At 43.3% G+C, this 22,619-nt stretch overlaps 1 protein-coding gene across 1 annotated transcript in view; it reads left to right on the forward strand.

The window, feature by feature from the left end:
- Positions 1-22,619, forward strand: part of ARSK (arylsulfatase family member K) — a 54,019-nt gene that overhangs the window by 1,491 nt on the left and 29,909 nt on the right. Inside the window, exons 2-3 of the mRNA XM_073344536.1 lie at positions 8,415-8,544; positions 13,092-13,251. Coding sequence (XP_073200637.1) covers positions 8,415-8,544; positions 13,092-13,251 — 290 coding nt within the window. The remainder of the gene's footprint in view (positions 1-8,414; positions 8,545-13,091; positions 13,252-22,619) is intronic.

The following is a 22,619-nucleotide window of genomic DNA, read 5'->3' on the forward strand; positions in this document are numbered from 1 at the left end:
TGGGAGAGGAGGCAGGACAGAGGCAGAGTGGGGGCTTGGTGGAGGGGGGGGTCCTAGGGTGGAGCGGGGGTCAAGCACCCTCCGGAAACTGATGCTACAGTGATGAATGCAGGGGTGAAAGTAACTTAAGGGACTTACCGGTACGCAGGGCAGCTGTGGTCCCGAGCAAGGTGGGGAGGGTGGCTCAACTGGAAGGGGCGGGGCCGTGGGCAAAAGGGTTGGGGTTGGGGCTGGGGCCGGGCTCCCCCAGCCAGCCCTTCAGCGCAACCCGGCAGCGATTTAAAGGGCCTGAGCCTCCCAGCTGCTGCCATCACCGCAACCCGAGTTCCAGCCATGATTTAAAGGGCCCAAGGATGATTCTGGGCCCTTTAAATCACTGCTGGGAGCCCAGGACCCTTTTAAATTGCCAGGCCCCTGGGAAGCTGCCCCCTGCTGGTACGGTCGGCTGTGTATTGGCTCTTACCGGTACACCATACTGGACCGTACCAGCTTGCTTTCACCTCTGGGTGAATGTGATCTAACAGTACAGGTAGATAGAATGGGTACAATCAGACCCTTGAATTAATTATTTATCATCTTTAAAACTTTATTTCATTTAATCTTTATTTACTTCATAAATAAATATCCTTTCTTATTTATGGTAGATGGCAGCTCTTTTGGGGAGCAAACAAATCTTTGCAGTTCATTAAAACTGCATTGCAGTCATAACTTGATTATTTTGTATAAGAAAGTTTGCATAATCTAAATTCACATTTTTATTTTTCTCACTTCGAATTTTATTTATTTAATTTTATTTTGTAATTTTCCTCAGGTTCTTTATTTAATGTTAATCAAAGGACTAGGCAAGAATTTGTTTTTTGAGGAGTGTGTAAACCTTACCCTGTTCATATTCATTTAGAACTCTGCTGCAAAAATCATTTTCCTTTCTTGTCGCTTTGCCGGGATTATCTGGGTATTTTCCACTTAATCATTTCCCTGTCATCATGGGGGCCTCAGACACTGGTGCACCTTGGTCCCTCCTATTCACTCCCTGTGACACATAATAGTCTCATCTCCTGTGGGCTGTAATACTTTGATCTAATTTCAGTTGTTGGGTTTAGTATGTGTTTGGAGGGTGGTCTTGGTGGCCTGTGATATACAGGAGGTCACATTAGATGGTCTGGTAGTCTCTTCTAGACATAAACTCTCTGATTCTATATCATCCCTTTCTTTGCATCCCTTCACTGACTCCCACATTATCGCACCAAGCATAAAACACTTGTTTTCACTTTCAAGGCCCTTCATGGTCTATCCCCATTATATCTCTCATTTGCTATCTAGATGTCAACTCCCACTTCTGATTGGCCCATGATGCAAGCTTTATTACATTTTTAAACAAGTCCCCTCTCCGTGCTCTCTCCCATGCTGCTCCCTCTTGCTTAGGAGGCGATCTCTTTAAATGTCCGCAAAACAAATAAGATTTTCTCCTTCAAAACCCTCCCTAAAACTTTTTTCTGTGATGCCTATGAAAAACTTGACAACAATGCTGGTGTCATGAGATTATGACCTATCATGCTGACCAACATTGTTTCATTGTACTCTATTTTGTCTGTATCCATTTATTTTCTCTTGTCTTTGAAGCAGGGACTGCCTTTTTGTTCTGTATTTGTACATTATCTAACTCAGTAGGGTCCTGCTCCATGACTAGGGCTCATAAGTGTTATGGTTATAGAAATAATAATAATAATAATATAAAAAATTATTGTGCTTGTTGCCTGTTTAGTCTCAGATTTCTTTTTCCCCGAGGGGACTATATAAGACAGTGAAACCATCTCCAGTATAACTGAAATCAGAATTTGACCACATATCTTTGAAGGCACAGAAACAGTGTAGCATGAAAAACACAATATTCTTTCGGCTGAGTAAAATGTTTTTGTGGATCTCTATTGTAAGGCCAAAGGCAGAAAAAGAAGTTATGATTCTGTTTTTGTGTATGTTTGCCCTCCTGTCTAAGTATAGCAAGTTGTAAAATACAATGTGAAATATAAATGTAATCATAGTGTTAAGCAATTATTTTTAACAGATTAAAGATTCTTTCAAAACTGAGTATCTACAGATCTTACATTCTCACAGTTATGTCACTGTAACTCTTACATCTCTATACTGTACATGCTTTTTCTTCAGCCATCACTGACTCAGGTGCTAGAGAATTGTCTCTATCCATTTTACACAGCTTATTCTTTTAAAGGTGAAATGTCAGAGAGTCTAGGGCCCTGGTCTTGCAAATGCTTGTGACTAACTATTCAAATGAAGCCAGGATCAAATCCTATCTAAAAACTAAATCTTTGTGCACTGTGAGAAGTTATGTGTACTGTTTATTGATATCTGGTGTAGGAAGCCAGGCAGAGTCTGAAGGACATTTTAGGTTGAAATTCCACAGTGAAGCAGAGTGAGAGCTTTAAGGATGATGATAATGGTTCCCTTTTCTAAAAAAGTTCCTGGTGCAATGTTAGAAAAAAGAACTTTGCCTTGATTCCTTACCATTGTCACATGACACACATCCATAGATGTAAATTACTAAGATTATGCTTGAATAGGAAAAAAGAGTGGAAGTTCAATTTACCATGTTATTTCTCTGTTTATGAGATAGTATTTCACTGAGTAATTATTTTCACATAATAGTTCTGAATTCTAGAAAACTATCCATTAAGAACCACTGTGCACTAACTTACTATTTTTTGGTATGCTACAGCATTGCCCAAATAAGGATCGGGGCCTTATTGTGATTAGTGCTGTACAAACATAAATACATGAGTAACTTCGCTCCCATGAATTCAATAGGACTACTCTCATGCTTGAAGTTACATGTGTGTAAGTGTTTGCAGGGCTGGACCATATAGTGAAAGACAGCCCTTTCACTGAAGAGCTTACAATATAATTTAGGACAAGCTGTATCAAAACACCCTGAGAGTAGAGAATATAAGCACAACAGTGAAAGGAACAGGGGAGGAGGCGGAGCAGAGGTGAGTTGGGGCCGGGCGGGGAGGTGCCGGTAGGTGCTCTGCAGACACCAAATTTTCCCCGTGGGTGTGCTCCAGCCCCGGAGCACCCACGGAGTTGATGCCTAAGGCGCCACTTTTGATGTGATCAGTGGCGGGAGCGGCCTCTCCCCCAGCTACGCTACCCCACCCCTAGGAGCCAGAGGGACCTGCCAGATGCTTCCTGGGAGCCACCCCAGGTAAGCACCTCTGGGACTCCCCACCTCGCCCCCTGGCAGGTTCCTTTGGCTCTTAGGGGCGGGGTGGGCACCCACTACGGTGGCCCACGAGACTCTCCTGCCCGGTTCTGGGGGCAGTCGGGGAGGGGGGTGGATAGGGCAGGGATCCCATCAGGCTGGGGAGCCCCCTGGAGTGGCGCCTCCATGGCGCTCAGTATATGATCCTCCTACCTGGCGCCCTCTCAGTTCCTTCTTGCTGGCTACTCCGACAGAGGGGAGGGGGGCAGGTTTGGAATGGATATGAGCAACACATCTCGAAGAACAACAGTTACAAAGGTGAGTAACCATTTTTTCTTCTTCAAGTGTTTGCTCATATCCATTCCAATTAAGTGACTCCCAAGCCTTACCTAGGCAGTGGGGTTGGAGTTAAGGAATGTTGACTGTAGCACCGTTCAACCGAAAGCCATTTCATTGCTGGCGTGCCGGACAATGGCGTAGTGCGAGGTGAAGGTGTGCACCAAGGACCAAGTCACTGCCCTGCAGATTTCTTGGATCAGTACCTGGGCCAGGAACACTGCTGACAAGGCCTGGGCCCTAGTGGAGTGTGTACATGAAGCCATGTGGCCAAGGGGATTCAGTCATCCCCTTGCTGTCAAGGTCGGGAATCGCTGAAGGCCTCGAATGATGCCTGTGATAGCTTGGAAACAGGAGTTCAGGAAGAGGGCCCGCACCTGTACGGTGTCCAGCACCGCCCCGATGAATTCGATCCTCTGGGTCAGTTCTAGCATCGACTTTGCTACGTTGAGGAAGAGAGCCAGCCGTTCCAATTTAAAGCTGACCAGGTGGAGGTGGGACTGCGGGCCCCGAAGCAACCAGTTGTCGAGGTAGGGTTACACTTGCACCTGCTGTCAACAGAAGAAGGCAGCCACGGCAGACATACACTTGGTGGACGCTCAGGGGGCTGTGGAAAGGCCGAGTGGAAGGGCCATAAACTGGTAATGTTCAGAGTTGACCACGAAGCACAGGAAATGCCTATGTGCTGGATGAATCACTGTGTGGAAGTATGCATCCTTCATGTCGAGGGCAGCATACCAGTCTCCAGGATCCAGAGAAGGGACAATGGTGCCCAGGGAGACCATGCGGAACGTCAACTTTACCATGAATTTGTTGAGCCCATGCAGGTCCAGAATGGGCCAGAGGCCTGCTTTGGCCTTGGGGATTAGGAACTATTGGGAGTAGAACCCCTTGCCCCTTAGTTCCCACAGAACCTCCTCTGCCGCCCGCAAGGCGAGGAGCACCTGAACCTCCTGATAAGGAGTTGCTCGTGAGAGGGGTCCCTGAAGAGGGACAGGGAAGGGAGGTGGGAGGACAGGTAGGAGCAGAATTGGAGAGAATATCCTGCTTCCACCATTCAAAGGACCCAGCAGTCTGAGGTTATTTGGGACCATGCATGGTGAAAGTGGGATAAACGATTCAAAAAGGGTGGGGAAGGATCCGGGGGGAAGTCTGGTACGCTGTCCTCAGGCGTCCCTTCGAAAGGCCTGCTTGGAACCCGACGATGGTTTGGTCAGGCCCTGACCTTGCCCAGATCAGGTGTTGGAGGGCTTCCTCGTGCCATTCCACCCCCGCCTCCTGTAAAAATCCTACCTCGTCCGAGGGGGGTAGGAGCGCTGTTGTAGCTGCTGGAGCTTGAAGTGCTTCTGCTGGGTTGTGCACACCCAGGGACTTCATGGTTGCCCTCGAGTCCCTAAGGCTATGCAGCCTAGAGTCAGTCCACTCCGCGAACAGGCCCTCCTCATCAAAGGGCAGGTCCTGCAGCATCTGCTGAACCTCAGGAGGCAGGCCAGAGGCTTGCAGCCAGGAAGTGCACCTCATGGCAATCCCCGAGGACAAGGTACGCTCGGTCAAGTCTGCAGCGTCCAGTGAGGCCTGTAAAGAGGTCCATGCCACCGTCTTGCTCTCGTCAACAAGGGCCCCAATCTCCTCCCTGGATTCAGGAGGCATAAGCTCCTTGAACTTCAACATGGAGTTCCAGGAGTTAAAGTTGTAGCAGCTCAGGAGTGCGTATTGATTGGCAATCCTGAGCTAGAGCCCACCCGTGGAGTACACCTTGCGGCCAAACAAGTCCAGCCGCTTGGTGTCCTTCAACTTGGGCGCTGGGGCCTGCTGCCCGTGCCTCTCCTCATTCACAGCCGCAACCGCCAGTGAGCAGGGCTGCAGGTGCATGAACAGATAGTCGTACCCCTTCAAGGGTACAAAGTAATTACATTCAACCCCCTCTGCCATAGGGGGAATGGAGGCCGGGATCTGCCGGATGGTTTTGGATGGTCTTGATGAGGGGCAGGGCCACCCTCGATGGACCTTCCGGGGCCAAAATGTCCACTACTGGTCCCTTGATTCCACTACCTCCTCAGCTTGCAGATTCATGTTGCATGCCACCTTGCGCAGGAGGTCCTGATGGGCACAGATGTCTATGGGGTGTGGCCCAGAGCTTGAGGTGCCTGCCACAGCCTCGTCGGGGAGGAGGACTAAGAGGCCAAGGGGAGGAGAGGGTCATCCTGACCCCTCTGTTCTACGGGGTCCCCGATGCCCTGCGTCGCCGACCACAGGTCCAGGCTCAGGAACCAGAGTCAGAGGGGGTCCCAAGATGGGGAGGGGACATGACATCTCCTCCACACCCCCAGGAGTGGGCTGACTGGTTGAGGCTTCTGGCACCTGTGGTTCAGAGGTGGCCAACCAGGAAGATCCAGACTGCGTACCTTGGGCCTGGTGGTACGCCCAGAACTGCCACTGGGTCCAGAACTGCCACTGGGTGGGCCCTTGCCATGGTCCTGCCCCCACATCAGGGCGGCCACGGTCCAACCAGCAGTAGTCCCATTCCCAAAACTGCGACCCCGTCTCCAAACCTGAGGAACGAGATCCGGATCTCAAGGGCCAGGGTGGGGCCGAGCGGATCTGCGCTGGTAAGCGGCATCGAGGAGAAGGAGAGCAGTGCCGCAAGGCTGGGGAGTGGTCCCGGGACCTGGAGCGGTACAGGACCTGGAGCAATACTGTGGCCTGGATCTGCACCAAGACGGTGAACAGCACCGGGATCGGTGCCGGGTCCAGGACCTGCTCCGCAACATCGACCAGCGATTGGGAATGCCAATGCAATCCAGAACAGCTCCACGATGGGGAGCAGCGCCAGCACCACGAGCAGTTCCAGGACTGGGAGCGGTGCCGAGGCTCGGCCAACAGTGCTGTCGGTCAGATCAACGCCGTCTTGCCTCGAGACGGTGCCATCCTCTGAGGCATCAGAGGCTTGACGTGGAGCAAAGGAGACTCTGGTGCTGTCATGGCGATGAGATCCCTTGCAGCCACAAAGGTCTCCAGAGTGAAAGGCAGCTGGACTTCTACAACACTGAGGGTTGGGGAGTCCAATGGCTCCAGACTCAATGGTTCCCCCAGCGGGGCCGAAATTGACAGTGTCATGTCTATGACCTTCACTCCTTGGTGCTCCCCTCCGGGACGCACCACAGTGGCCGGTTCCAGGGGGGTGGGTCTCTGTGAAGGAGAACCACCCATCTCCGACTTCCAGTGCCGGAGAGTGGGAGCAGTGCCAGGTCGATGTTGCCGGCTTTGGTGCGAGGGAGCGGCGGTGCCGCGGGTCTCGGCCAGAGTCCATCTGCAGTGCCACTTCCACTACCACTGCTGGGGCGCAGTGCACCGAAGAACTTGGTGCCGGGTCTTGCCGTGTCGAAGGAGGCTGGGGTTTAAGGGTCTCCTCCATAAAGACCTGCTTCAGGCGAAAGTCACGCTCCTTCTTAGTCCAAGGATGAAATCCCTTGCAGATATTCCACTTCTCAGCTTGGTGAGCCTCCCCCAGACACTTTAGACAAGAGTCATGGGGGGGTCGCCTGTTGGCATGGGCTTGGAGCAGGACCTGCAAGGCTTGAATCCCGGGGACTAGGGCATGACAGCCCCAAAGAAAAAACCCCAACCCAGTAAACTCCCCAACCCTGTTACCCCTAACTATAACAAAAACAAAGAACTACCAACAAAAGCAAGCAACAACTATCTACAAAAGCTAGGGAAACTTGGAGAACTTGTAGAGCAAAATGCCACAGTTTCAATGACCGTCATGGGCAGTAAGAAGGTACTGAGGGGTCAGCAGGGTCATATATTGAGCACCATGGAGGCGCCACTCCAGGGGTCTCCCCAGCCGACCTGACAGATGCTGCTAGGGGAAAAACTTTCCAACAGTCTTGCATGCGGCACGCGTGTACACCTAATTGGAATCGATATAAGCAAACACTCAAAGAAGAACAAAACTTATTTTTAACCCCGGTTTAGTTTTAGCCAACTGTTCTTCATCTTGGTGCTTGTCTCATTCAGGCACCAGGCAACTGAGAGATGATGCTTTCTATGTTTGATTTGAAAGAGCTGTAGACTTGGGTATTGTCTGCATGCTCAAGTACTGAACTTCAGGGTATCTCACTTCTCCCCTAGGAGCTTAGTATATATGTTGAAATAAGGTGGGAATATGATTGAACCATGCAGTTCTCGTAAAGGTTCTGCCCACCATGACACGCTGAGATACGTCTGCGAAGAAGGATTGAAGACAGCTCCATTGACTCCAACCACCTGTACCAGGTGTCTTAAGCAAGTCAGCAGCACCTCATGGCCAGTGTCAAATGATGCTGACAGATCAAACAGCAGAGATGTTTGCCCACTATTCATGGCTCAAAGAGATCATTTACCAGTGTGACCAGCAGTGTTTCTGTGCCATTTTATAATCTGAAACATGTTTTGAGATGAAGGGTGCTAGGTTATTGGTAGAGATGGCTCAGATGTTGTAGAAGATGGCCTCTTAGTCATCTTGCCAAACATGAAGATTAGACACCAGGGTGGTAATCGGTGAATCGTGTTTCAGAGTTTTCCAGGATAATTAATTTTTGGAAGGTGCCAGATTTAATGACTCTTTATAAGTGCTGAGTATTATTATCCTATGTAGTTTGCACGAGGATTTTATTCTTTGCACAGTTTACAAGATCAAAACTAAGTACAACTCTTGGACAACCAAAACGTGGATGAAGTTTGTTTCAGTAATTCCTAGAATGGTAAATTTGCCATGTACTGTAGCTTTGGGTCATTTTCATAATATTTTATTTCTGATTATTAAAGAAAATGTTACCATTATCAATTTTAATGTTTTTAAGTACCTTCTGTTTGATTGCAGGATGGAAGATTGACATTTTATCCAGGAAATCAGACCGTGATCCTACCTTTTATAAATCTCATGAAAAGATACGGCACTGTGTTTCTCAATGCCTACACCAATTCTCCAATATGTTGTCCTTCTCGTGCAGGTAAGACCATATTAAAAATCTTATTAAGGGAAATAGTAAGTACCAGGGGAGAGCCGGTTTAAATGTTCATTAGTGATGGACAAACCTCAGAAGGCATGAGCTGAATAAGCCCCCATTTTTAAACGCTTATTTGAAATTATCCAAACTTTCTGAGGTTTTATCCATTTCTCTTTTCCCCCCCTTGTCTGCCTCCCATTCTTCTTCCTCCCAACCGCATTTTTCTCTTCCAACTTCTCAGTCCCCAAGCCATTGCAAACTTCACTCAGGTTCAGTACTTCTGAAAACCTTTAAGGATTCCAATGGACTTGTTTGTCCTCTGCAATGTTGATCTGTGGCTGCATTCAGGACAGGGCTGGGACTTCCCAGCACAGAGATACTTTCTACCTTTCCTACTGCCTAGAACACATATGAAATGCTAACAACTGACTGAAACTGATGGATGGCCTTTAACTTTGCCTTGAGACATCAGCTCGTCTAACCAAATATCTTGTATTTTCAGTAGTTATTACCTAAATATGATAGTGTTTTTTAAACTTTTTTCTGTTGTTTCAACCAGTTATAATCAGAGCCCTCTGTATTGTGAAATTCTATGACTACAAAATTTGCCATATTATACACCATTTGATAATATTTGTGCTTCAGAATCCAAGTTTTCATTTTAATAAGTTTCTAGCCCTTATTGTTGTGGAGGAAACCTTTCACGTATGAACTAAGTGTAACCAATCTAGTGATGTCTGTGTGAGTCCACAGAGGGACTGAAACAGTAGCTCTGAGAGGAACTGATTCATTCATCTCCCCGAAGTATTCACACTGAAACCTAACACATTGTAGATTATGCCCCTGATTCAGAAAAGCACTTATATGTATATTTGATGGGGCACAGAGGCCCCATACTGGCAGCAAAGGAAAACTGACTGGCTCTTCACTAGCAATGATGAGAGGGTTAAGAGAGCCTGTGGACTCAGTTGATGCTGCCGTTACACCTGCACCCAGTGCAGCCAATATCAGGCATGGGAAGGAGAGCTAAAAGGAGAAGAACTAATCCAATTCAGGGCTGACCAAGGAAGCCTGGTTCAAGCTGAGAGTTTAGGGCAACTTGCTACCTGGATGAACCCTTTGGTGGATGGAACAGCTAGGTCCATGAAAACTAACAGAAAGGGACTAGCTGTTCAGAGCAGGAGAGCAAGGGTCCTCCTGAAGATCCCATGGATGACCCTGATTCTGAGATCTGTTTTCTTTTCTGTTTTGGGTTCTGACAGAAAAAGTAGGGCTTGAGCATGCCATAGCCAGAGAGCTAAGGCAACACGATACCAAATCTGTGAGGGGTGATGTCTGGGGACCCACAGTAGGTGTTAGCCTTGTCCTGATGGTCAACATGCTTAACGTTAAACTTATGAAAAAACCACTGAAGTCAAGGGACCAACTCACACTTAAAATTTAACACGTTTAAGTCCTTTGCTGTTTTGGGGCCTTTCTAAGTAAGGCATATTATTTTTACAATCAACAAAAATATTTCTTTTCTAGGAGAAGAAACTAAGTTTCATGATTGTGCCATGCTTAGAATAGTGGGACCTTGGCCCATGACTGGGGCTCCTAGGCAGTGGCACAATGCAAATTAAAAAAGAATTATTAGATCATGTAGCTAAGAGTCAGGAGACCTGGATTCTACTCTCTTCTCTATTATTGACCTACTGTGTGAATTTAAACAAATAATTTTACCCCTCTGGACTTCAGTTTCTTTATCTGTGCAATGAGGATAACAACATTTCTACATGACCCAGAGGGACTGCATATCTTAATTAATGTGTGTTGAGATCTTTGGATAGAGGATGCCATGGAACATGTTATAAAAGTACAAAGTATTAATACTATTATAGGGCTGTCAATTAATTGCAGTTAACTTACACGATTAACTGAAAAAATTAATTTTGATTAATCTCAGTTTTAATCACACTGTTGAACAATAGAATACCAAATGAAATTTATTAAATATTTTTGAATGTTTTTCTACGTTTTCAAATATATTGATTTTAATGACAAAACAGAATCCGAAGTGTACAGTGCACACTTTATATTATTATCTTTATTACAAATATTTGCACTGTAAAAATGATAAACAAAAGATATTTTTCAATTCACCTCATACAAGTACTATAGTGCAATCTTTTTGTCATGAAAATTGAACTTACAAATGTAGAATTATGTATAAAAAATAACGGCACTCAAAAATAAAACAATGTAAAACTTTAGAGCCTACAAGTCCACTCCATGCTACCTCTTGTTCAGCCAATCACTCAGACAAACAAGTTTGTTTACATTTGCATGAGATAATGCTGCCCATTTCTTGTGTAGACAGGATCACAAGATATTTACGTGCCAGGTGCACTAAAGGTTCATATGCCCCTTCATGCTTTAACCACCATTCCAGAGAACGTGTCCATGCTGATGATGGGTTCTGCTTGATGTCGATCCAAAGCAGTGTGGACTGACGTATGTTCATTTTCATCATCTGAGTCAGATACCACCAACAGAAGGTTGATTTCTTTTTTTATGGTTTGGGTTCTGTAGTTTCCACTTTGGAGTGTTGCTCTTTTAAGACTTAGAATCATAGAATATCGGGGTTGGAAGGGACCTCAGGAGATCATCTAGTCCAACCCCCTCCTCAAAGCAGAACCAATCCCCAACTAAATCATCCCAGCCAGGGCTTTGTCAAGCCTGACCTTAAAAATCTCTAAGGAAGGAGATTCCACCACCTCCCTAGGGAATCCATTCCAGTGCTTCACCACTCTCCTAGAGAAAACGTTTTTCCTAATATCCAACCTAAACCTCCCCACTGCAACTTGAGACCATTACTCCTTGTTTTATCATGTGGTACCACTGAGAACAGTCTAGATCCATCCTGTTTGAACCCCTTTTCAGGTAGTTGAAAGCAGATATCTAATCCCACCTCATTCTTCTCTTCTGCAGACTAACTAATCCCAGTTCCCTCAGCTTCTCCTCATAAGTCTCCACCTAATCATTTTTGTTGCCCTCCACTGGACTCTTTCCAATTTTTCCACATCCTTCTTATAGTGTGGGGCTCAAAACTGGACACAGTACTCCAGATGAGGCCTCACCAATGCCGAATAGAGGGGAACGATCACATCCCTTGATCTGCTGGCAATGCTCCTACTTATACAGCTCAAAATGCCGTTAGCCTTCTTGGCAACAAGGGCACACTGTTGACTCATATCCAGCTTCTCGTCCACTGTAACCCCTAGGTCCTTTTCTGCAGAACTGCTGCCCAGCCACTCAGTCCCTAGTCTGTAGCAATGCCTGGGATTCTTCCGTCCTAAGTGCAGGACTCTGCACTTGTCCTTGTTGAACCTCATCAGATTTCTTTTGGCCCAATCCTCCAATTTGTCTAGGGCCCTCTATATCCTATCCCTACCCTCCAGCGTATCTACTACTACTCCCAGTTTAGTGTCCTCTGCAAACTTGCTGAGGGTGCAATCCACGCCATCCCCCAGACATTAATGAAGATATTGAGCAAAACCAGCCCCAGGACCGACCCTTGGGACACTCCACTTGATACCAGCTGCCAACTAGACATGAAGTCATTGATCACTAACCGTTGAACCCTATGACCTAGCCAACTTTCCATCTACCTTCTGAAAGCATGCTATACATCTCGTCCTGCTCAGTTTTTGGAAGGCACTTCAGATTCTTAAACCTTGAGTCAAGTGCTGTAGCAATCTTTAGAAATCTCACATTGGTACCTTCTTTGCATTTTGTCAAATCTGCAGTGAAAGTGTTCTTAAAACAAACAACATGTGCTGGGTCATCGTCCAAGACTGCTATAACATGAAATATATGGCAGAATGCGGGTAAAACAGAGCAGGAGAAATACAATTCTCCCCCGAGGAGTTCAATCACAAATTTTATTAACACATTATTTTCTTAACAAGTGTCATCAGAATGAAGGGACATACAAATGTTTTGCATATCTTGCACATAAATACCTTGCAATGTCGGCTACAAAAGTGCCATACGAATGCCTGTTTTCACTTTCAGGTGACGTAAATCAGAAGCGGGTAGCATTATCTCCCGTAAATGTAAACAAACTTTTTTGTCTGAGCGATTGGCTGAACAAGAAATAGGACTGAGTGAACTTGTAGGCTCTAAAATTTTACATTGTTTTGTTTTTGAGTGCAGTTTTTTTTGTACATAATTCTAAATTTGTAAGTTGAACTTTCATGATAAAGAGATTGCACTGCAGTACTTGTATGAGGTGAACTGAAAAATACTATTCCCCTTGTTTCGTTTGTACAGTGCAAATATTTGTAATAAATATAAAGTGAGCACTGCTTTGTGTTGTAATGGTAATCAATGTATTTGAAAATGTAGAAAACATCAAAAAATATTTAAATAAATGTTAGTCTATTATTGTTTTATAGCACAATTAATTGTGTGATTAATCACTATTAATTTTTTTAATCACTTGACAGCCTTAATTATTGTTCTATAAATGCATTGACAAGCATTTGTTCCTGACTTGCTTTTTTCAGCTATGTGGAGTGGCCTCTTCACTCATTTAACAGAATCTTGGAATAACTTCAAAGGTTTAGATCCAAATTATACAACATGGATGGACCTGATGCAAAAGCATGGCTACCACACTCAGAAATATGGGAAACTAGATTATACTTCGGGACATCACTCAGTGAGGTAGGCAATGGATATATTCCTCTCTGGTATGGCATCCATAAATGTGATTAAATGTGAATAGATCATGGAACAACAGATTGACCATGGCTTATGGTTTTCAATTAAAAGGTCATGTTGATTTTTTTTAAAGAAATTCTGTTAGAAATGTATGAAGGGTCCAGTCCTGCAAAATGTTAGGCCCGGGCATACGGTTACTCCCATGAAGAGTCACATTGACTCAAGTAAGGGTATAAGGGCACCAAATGACCTTTATGCCTGTCATAGATGCAAATAATTATATTTAAGAAATCTCAATTTATACATCTCTGATTTGACCATTTGGATACAATCTGGATAAAACTAAATTTTTAATAATATTTTTTTAAAACAGCTTCATAAGAAGATTGCAGTGTAGGTAGCCCAAAATAATTTGATTTCATTGTGCTTCTCACCAGAATTCATCCATAAATCCTAAACATGTTCTGCTGAATTTTGTGCAATGTATTTATTCATTTTAATTGACAAACTCAACTTTATTTCAGTTCTTTGTGTAGGTCAATTTCATTTTGTTATGGTAAATTAAAATAAAATACATTATTTAGTACAGAGCACTAATTACAGTTTTCATAGCTTTACTTGGTAAACCAGGGACCAGTGCTTTAAGATGATAAAGGCATAATCCACCTCCGTTAAATTCTGTCTGAATTGTCTACAAGAAGGATGATTCATTTAACTGAATCACACAAAAGGCTAAAAAGATTTTAAAGTCCTTTCATTTTCTTTTTTCTGATTTAATTACATTTTTTTTCTTTTAACAAACCAAAGATATTTTATAAATAAATAACTTCATAAATAACAAGTACAAAAATTACTATATATTTCCAGCACATGGATTTTTATGCCATATAGCCAAATCAATTAATAAATAAAAATGAAAGGGAAAAAGGCAGGGGGAAAGAGATGGAGAGGAGAGGGAATAGAGAGGAAGGCTATAGATTGATCTTCTGTCTTTCTTTCAGGCATCCTGCAGGGATTTTTTGTTGATCGCTTCTAGGAAATTGACCCAAATAGACTCAGCTTTTTCTAGGGCTTGCTATCTATTGTATGTGATGCTGTGATGGTGTGGACTAGGTCCAGAGGTGCTGTGCTGGAGGCCTCAGGGTCCTCAACACATGTCCCAGGAAGAGAGCAGGAGAGGAGTCCTCCAAGCAACGTAGAGTAGCTGCAGGGGAAGCAGCCAATCAGACAGGCTGCAGGGAGCAGCCAGTTAGGGCCCAGGAGAACGATATAAAAAGAGCTGCAGAGCCAGAGACAGTCAGTTCCTTGCTGGAACCAGAGGAGTGCAGGGGGGTGCTCCTGGCTAGCCAAAGGGAACTGCAGCACCATGGACTGCTCAGTACTGGCAAAAACCAGGGGCAAGAGGAAGAGCTCCTCGCTGGCTGCTGGGCCCGAACATAAAAGATCCTTGAGGTAAGGGTGAAGCTTTGGTGAAGCTGGGGCTATGGGGAAATGGCCCAGAGAACTGAAAGCCGTTTTATTAAAGGGACATGGTGGCAAATGGATGCTATTCTTTGGGTCCCTGAGAAGGGACCCGGAGTAGTGGGTGGGTCCAGGTTTCCCCCACCCCCGCATAGGCCACTAAGGAAATGGCCTACAATTGGACATCAATAAACCACAGACAGGGATCTGAACTGCTAAGAGGCCCAGCCAAAGAGCTGAGGGCAAAACCATTGCCTCCAGGGAGGAAGTTCTGGGGCTATGGCTCAATACCAGGGCTGGGACTGTTTAAAGACTGCAAACACACCTGACCAGAAAGGAGTTCTTGTATGAGGTGAGTGCCACACCATTACAGATGCCTTTCTTTGCAGACAGGTCTGCCAGTCCATTAAACCTGCTGGGGGGAAAAATGAGGGGGAAGGGACAGATTTATTTTTCCAGTGTAACAAAATTTGACCTCTCACAGCCAGTACAAGTCTATGTAGCCATTCCCTTTGGTATGGTGATAGCCTCCATTTGCTGGGTATCTGACCCAGTATAGTATGCAGATGTCTGCTTTTAAGGTCAAGTGACAATTCTAGCATTTTATTAATTCTGGTTTTAATATCATCCCAGAAGCTGGAAACAATAGGGCACGATCAAAACATATGCATGCTGGCTCCTTAACAATCCCGCTCCCCACCCCCCACACACACCTCAGCATTGATCACTGAGGGTAGCTTTAACTTTGTGAAGTGCTTGGGGCAACCATGAACCTAAACATGATTTTTTGTTGAAGGAGACTTAATTGGAGGTCCACGGTTGCTTCTTTAATCTCTCATGTTGTTCTATTTCACTGTGGGATTAAGATATTTATTGCCAATTCTTTGTTCCATTTTTGCATCACTTCATCTATATTAACTCTCTGATAAGTAATTAGGAACTCATCTAGTGTAGCTGCCAGTCTGGAGAAATAGTATTATTCTCTACAAAATTTGGCAAGTTCTAGCGCTTCAGACAATACAAGTTCCTCTGGGCCGAACTGTGTGGTGAACAAGTGACAAATTTGAATATGTTGCCATATTGCAGTACTTGATACATTATATTCTAGTTGGAGAAAAATTAAATGGTGTGATCAGTCCTCTGATATTAATTGGGATATAGATAGTATGCAGCGTTCCATCCACATTATCTTCTTCAATGCCCAGTTTGTAGCATGGGATTCCCCCAGATTGGGTCCTCTACATGAGATGAAAGATGGCATTTGTGTTGGTGTGCTTAGTTGGTCCATATGTCCTTTCATATTTTTTGTTTGTAGTCACACAGCAGCCATGCTAATGTTTGTAATCCTGTTGTGTTGAAGGCTGACTAGCCTAACTGTTGCATGCTCCATCTGTGAATGGGATGTACTAGAGGGAAGGGAAATTTTAGCCAAATTATATAAAGACAGTTGCATCAGTCTTAAAGGAGGTTGTCTGTTCATCAACTTCTCTAGAATATGATCACTGAAATCATTTTTTCCCAGCGTGAAAGAGCTTGAGAGATATTAGGATTGAAGGTCACTTCAGGCAGATTGTATTGCTTCCTTGGTAGAGTGCCCAGAAGCTGTTTCCCTATAGGCTGTCTAAAGTCTGTGCTAGGTCTTGCCTCAATGCCTGCTTGAACCTAAATATCTGAAATATTTGGGCGGGGGGCGGGGAAGCAGACTAGAAAAGTTTTTGCTAGCATTGAGGTGTTTTAAATCTCCCCATGTCCTTGGAAAATTTTAAATATGGTAATATGTTTCCAAATACAATACAAATGTTCAGTGAGAGTATCTATTGTTGCTGCAAAGCTTTTCTGTAAAGAAAAGTTTTTAATGAAAGCAAGCCATGAAAAACAGCAAAAACTTTAAGGAGCCAAACATCTTTCACAGTGATAGTCAAAATATGACATAAATAGATGGAGTAGATAAAACAGTGTCACTGTGGCTTCCCCAAGTACATATAAAAACTGCCTGTTTTGCAGCTTTTAATATGGTACACAATTTTCCTGGTTTCTGATTATGTCCACTGTCGACATGTTTAATGTTGCTAGCACTGAGATTTCTCGTTCTTTTCTACTAAACTAATATCTCAGAATTTCTCTACCCTTCACTCCCTTCCCTATCTGAAATGAGTAATCAGATGTTGAAAGGAGACTTTGGAAATTATTAATACTTAGCATTTACACAGCAGTTTTCATCTTCAAAGTGCTTTGTAGACATTAGCTAGCTAATCCTCATCTGAAGTAGGTAACCCATTTTACAGATGAAGGAACACAGGTTTTTCAAAGTTCAGGTTCTGTACTGGAAATAAAGGGTGATCCTGAATGAAGACTCTACAGCAAAATCTTGTGTTGTCAATGAGAACTTTCTTTAGTGAATTAAGTCCGTAATACATTGTACTTAAACTTATCTTATAAATGCATGTCTCTCTCTTTGTGACTCTTTACATAACTTGTCATCTGAACTATCAATATATGTCCCCTACTGTATCTTCAGGTTTTATCATTACAGAACATCTGATGCATTTGTCTTTCTTTTTCAGTAAGAAATAGATACATGTACAGTATATGTAACAATATGTACTTGTAAAAGGATTAAAAAACAAACCTTTTTCATTTTTGGTGCATGATTTAATTCCTCACTGTGCCATGTTAAGAGTTGTAAAACTAATTGTAAAAGAAGAAAACTATTTACGTATTGTGACGGGGCAAGGCCAGATGACTATAGGAAAGTAGTGGGAGACAGATATATTAGGCCCAGGCTAAACAAATCCCTGTTACAAGGGTAAACAAATGGCAGTTGCTCCAGGTCAATTAAGACACCTGGGGCCAATTAAGATCCTTCCAGAAAGCAGGGAAGACAGCTAGGTTGATTGGGACACCTGAAGCCAATCAGGGGCTGCCTGAAACTAGTTAAAAGCCTCCCAGTTAGTTAGGTGGGGGTATGTGTGTCACGAGCTGTAGTAGGAAGCCACGCCGCTGGAGAAACAAACCCTAATACAAACCCTATCAGGCACAAGGAATGAGGCCCTGAGGTAAGGGTGATGTAGATATTGAGGAAGTGAGGGCTGCTGTGGGGAAGTGGCCCAGGGAATCATACTCATCCTGTTTCCAAAAAGTCAGCTACCAAAAGCTGCTACTATCAGGGTCCCTGGGCTGGAGCCCGGAGTAGAGGGCGGGCCGAGGCTCCCCACTCCCCTTCCCAACTAATCACTGAGACTGGGAGACAGCAGAGACTGTGCGAGGGAGGATAACTTCTCCTCACCTCCCTTGCTGGCTTACGATGAAAATGGCTTAGTAGACTGTGACCCTTGCCTCTAGAGAGAGAAAGCTGAGTCTCTGAGGCTAGCATAATCCGCCAGGAAGCGCAGTACCCACTGAGACAAGGTTGGAGCTTTGTCACAGTATGTTTGTATTTTTGTAGGTTAAAGATCTGCATCACTAACTTGTTGAGTACTGCGGTTATTCATACTTTTTAAAAGGCATAGCTGATCTTAACTGTATACAAATACCTCAAATGCACCTTCACTGAATCTTCCTTTGAGAAAGCAATGGTTCAGAGTTTGTGCAATGTAATGCAAGGAATAAATGATTATGTGGATGATTCATTCTTTTGCAGACGTGTCTAGAATAAAATTATTTAAGGCAAGTGTAAATTACTTTTGAAAGATGAAAATTTTCTGCATGGCTACATAAGGAGGGCCAGGACCAGATTCTGCCCCTCATCTGTCCCCTTTGTGCCACTCTCGGGTAGAGGTATCCCTACCTGTCATTCAAATGGAGTTATCCATTCTAAATCCAACCTCTTGGTTCCTATCCCTGGGGAAGAGAGTGCTTTGAAGTCCAGGTGATCTCTAACCAGCATAATGGGCTCCTTAGAGAATGTTGCAAGACAGAGTAGTCCCATGGCGCTCCAGATTTAACACTGAGTCCCTGTTCTTGCTCCCAGAGCCAAAAGTTTCAGGAAGATTGGGGTCTCATTGCAAAGGCTTGAGTGCAGAAGGCTGTAAAATGAGTAAAATACGTTATCCTCATCACTATTACAGATGATCCTTTACACTATTGCAGGGCCAGATTAAGGCAATTATGGCCCCCATGCACCCCCCCCCACACACACAGCAGCGGGGGAGGGGGGTCACCCTCCCACCCCAGAGAGAGAAGTAGTGGTTTGGAACCTCCTTAACACCAGAGGAGCATTAGCTGGAGTCCTCCTCCCCTGGGAACAGCATGGTCAGGGTAGGACCTGAATACTTACCTCAGCAGCCAAAGTTTATCTGCCTCAGTGGTTGCGTGAGCAGGCACACTGAATTTTTCTCTTTCTGCCATACAGTCTTGTGTTGTTGTGATGTTGATGAAACAGCCCCTAGGCAATGGATCTTGATACGTAGGGAAATTCAGAGCGCTGAGATACTGTTTCAGGGTGTCCTCCGATTCGGGCAGATGTCATTACATTGGTTACAGTTAGGTCACATATTCAAGCTTTTTTTGTAGCCATTAGGCTTAGTAACTTCTTTATGAAAACTGAGAGTCTGATGTAATAACACGGCTCAAGGCGCTGTAGACATAGTCCTATAGTGCCTATGTCTCAATCTCGCCGTTTGGAATTCCTCCTTCTCTAGGGGAAAGAAATGAATTTGTGTTAACCTGCTGCCAGTAGAGCTATTTTAGTATAATCCTTTCAAATTCTGTTTTGAAGAGTAGGATTTTAATTTCCAGATTTGGTTACTGTAGTATGGACACAATCTAGAAAAGCTTAATGACAGTTTGACTAGATAGCTGACTAAAGTTTGGATAATTGAGAAACTTTAATTTTCTATGGTGAAAAAAATCATGGAACAAAAAACATTAATTTGTTGCTTTTGTTGCTTTCTGCCTTGCTCTACAGTCCTTTATGAAATTTCATCGCTGCCTGTTCTGTTCAGCTAAATAAACCCTAAAATGCTCAGGTTTGTCTAGAACAGTTAAGAAAGAAGAAGCCAACATATTTAAATTTACTGAAGAAAAAGAAAGCATGCAAAATTGATATACAGAGGAGATTATTATTATTATTGTATATATTATCATATATATAACATGACTAACATGATTGTTTAGTCACCTGGAGCTGAATTTTCAGGAGCTTGAGGTAGATTCAGTAGTAATACAAAATATTATACAATCAGTGGTTCTGCATTGTCAAACTTGAGTAACATAGTAGTGAATCAAGCTCAGTGATTTTAGTCAATGTTTATCTTTGTGGTTTATGCCCTGAACCTGCTACGCTGAAAGCCTTTTGCAAGTTACTGAGCCTTCTCAGATTTCTATTTAGTGGTAGTTGAGGGGGATCAGCACATCACAGGATCAAGCCCTTACTGTTGCTTGAACAAAAGTGGGTGGAGGTTGAGAATAAATGAAAATAAATACATGTTGAGTCAGCCTTTTCTAGTGTATACGTAAGTGGAATTTTAAAATTTAATACCTTTCTCTCTAATTGAAAACTAAAACAACTTCTATGGTTTTTTGTTAGAGAAAAATGTGTATCTCATTCTAATTGCATCTATGTAGACATTTAAAAAGTCTAACTAGCCAATTAAATAATCTATAAATAGTGTGGAATAAATATAAGGAAGGTTACTGTTGCATGTTGAGTTAATTAGCGCAGTCCTGTTGCTTTGGTTTCCTGATAAAGAGAAGGCTTGCAAAGAGAAACAGAGCTGTCCTCTCAGTATGGGATGTATGACTGTTAAGCTCAATAGACATATGGATATTTTAAAAATATAGATTTGATCCATACAACATGCAGTTGCTTCTGTTTTGAACCACGGAGCAAGAGTTTGCCCTAAACATATATCTAGGTTTGGCAGAATTTGACTTTTTTATATAATTTTTATGGATATCAATGTTTATTTTTAAACTTTTTTTCAATATTTATCTATTTAAATTTTCACAGTTGTGGGAAATGTATTGCACCCCCCCAATATTTAAAGACAATTCAAAAAGTTAAAGCTTTATAATTGTTAAAACAGAAATTGTCAACATCACAATGTCAAAATATACAAAGTAAATATCCTTAAATCTAACTCTGAGTACTCAAGCAGCTTTTTTCTTTTACTTTGCCTAGTTGTAAATGTTGATTAGCATCAAGGGAAGTATTTTTTCAGTGGTTTGTGTATGTATGGTGAAATTGACATTTACCAACATTTACCAATTAAAAATCTAATCCTTCCAAGCCTACACATGTCTATTAACTGACAGCTATCTGACAAAGAATATGGGCTGTTAGTTTTCCTGGTACTTTATTAAAAAAAATTAACTTCCATTTGTCCTAGGAAACTGTTGCAGTTAGGGCGTTGATAAGAAAAAAATAATCTTTGTAAATGTGAAGTTTCCATTTCTTAAATGTGCAGGAAGTATGTGATCATATACAACGATATTAAATGGTTTATTATGAATGCATCACAGCATGATCCTGGCAGATACCAGGCATCTGTCACTGCTGCATGATTAATCAGATTTGAGGAGGATGCTAATAAAGGGCCAGCTCTTCAGTAGCTGTAACTCAGCATAGCTCCCTTGAAATTAACAGAGCCATGCCAGTTTACACCAGTTGAAGATAGATTGCAGAATAATCATAGACTCATAGGACTGGAAGGGACCTTGAGAGGTGAGGTCATCTAGTCCAGTCCCCTGCACTCATGGCAGGACTAAGTATTCTCTAGACCATCCCTGACAGGTGTTTGTCTACCCTGCTCTTAAAAATCTCCAGTGATGGAGATTCCACAACCTCCCTAGGCAATTTATTCCAGTGCTTAGACACCCTGATAGTTAGGAAGTTTTTCCTAATGTCCAACCTAAACCTCCCTTACTGCAATTTAAGCCCATTGCTTCTTGCTCTATCCTCAGAGGTTAAGAACAACAATTTTTCTCCCTCCTCCTTGTAACAACCTTTTATGTACTTTAAAACTGTTATCATGTCCCCTCTCAGTATTCTTTTTTCCAGACTAAACAAATCCAACTTGTTCAGTCTTCCCTCATAGGTCATGTTTTCTAGACCTTTAATCATTTTTGTTGCTCTTCTCTGGACTTTCTCCAATTTGTCCACATCTTTCCTGAAATGTGGTGCCCAGAACTGGACACAATACTCCAGTTGAGGCCTAATCAGTGCGGAGTAGAGCAGAAGAATTACTTCTCATGTCTTGCTTACAACACTCCTGTTAATACATCCCAGAATAATGTTAGCTTTTTTTGCAACAGTGTTATGCTGTTGACTCACATTTAGCTTGTGGTCCACTATGACCTGTAGATCCCTTTCCGCAATACTCCTTTCTAGGCAGTTATTTCCCATTTTGTACGTTTGCAACTGATTGTTCCTTCCTAAATGGAGTACTTTGCATTTGTCCTAATTGAATTTCCTCCTGTTTACTTCTGACCATTTCTCCAAATCATTTTGAATTATAATGCTATCCTCTAAAATCACTTGCAGTCCCTCCCAGCTTGGTATCGTCCGCAAACTTTATAATGACAGGTTTCAGAGTAACAGCCGTGTTAGTCTGTATTCGCACAAAGAAAAGGAGTACTTGTGGCACCTGAGAGACTAACCAATTTATTTGAGCATAAGCTTTCGTGAGCTACAACTGTAGCTCACGAAAGCTTATACTGAAATAAATTGGTTAAACTTTATAATGTATATGTGCATGTGCGATCTCACTCTTTAAAGTGTAACAACATACCTTTTGGGGAGAGAAAGGGCTAATGAACTCTGATCGTGTTACAACCCCTTGAAAGTTTTATAATACAGAATAATCAGAACATTACATTAAAGGTGAAGTTCACTTGTGTGCAGAGGGCTAACATAAGGCCTATCCACCATTTCGTGAGCTTAAGTGGGCTACAGGCCTTCTGCTGGCCCT

The sequence above is a fragment of the Lepidochelys kempii genome, chromosome 5, assembly GCF_965140265.1.
Source record: "Lepidochelys kempii isolate rLepKem1 chromosome 5, rLepKem1.hap2, whole genome shotgun sequence".
NCBI lineage: Eukaryota > Metazoa > Chordata > Testudines > Cheloniidae > Lepidochelys > Lepidochelys kempii.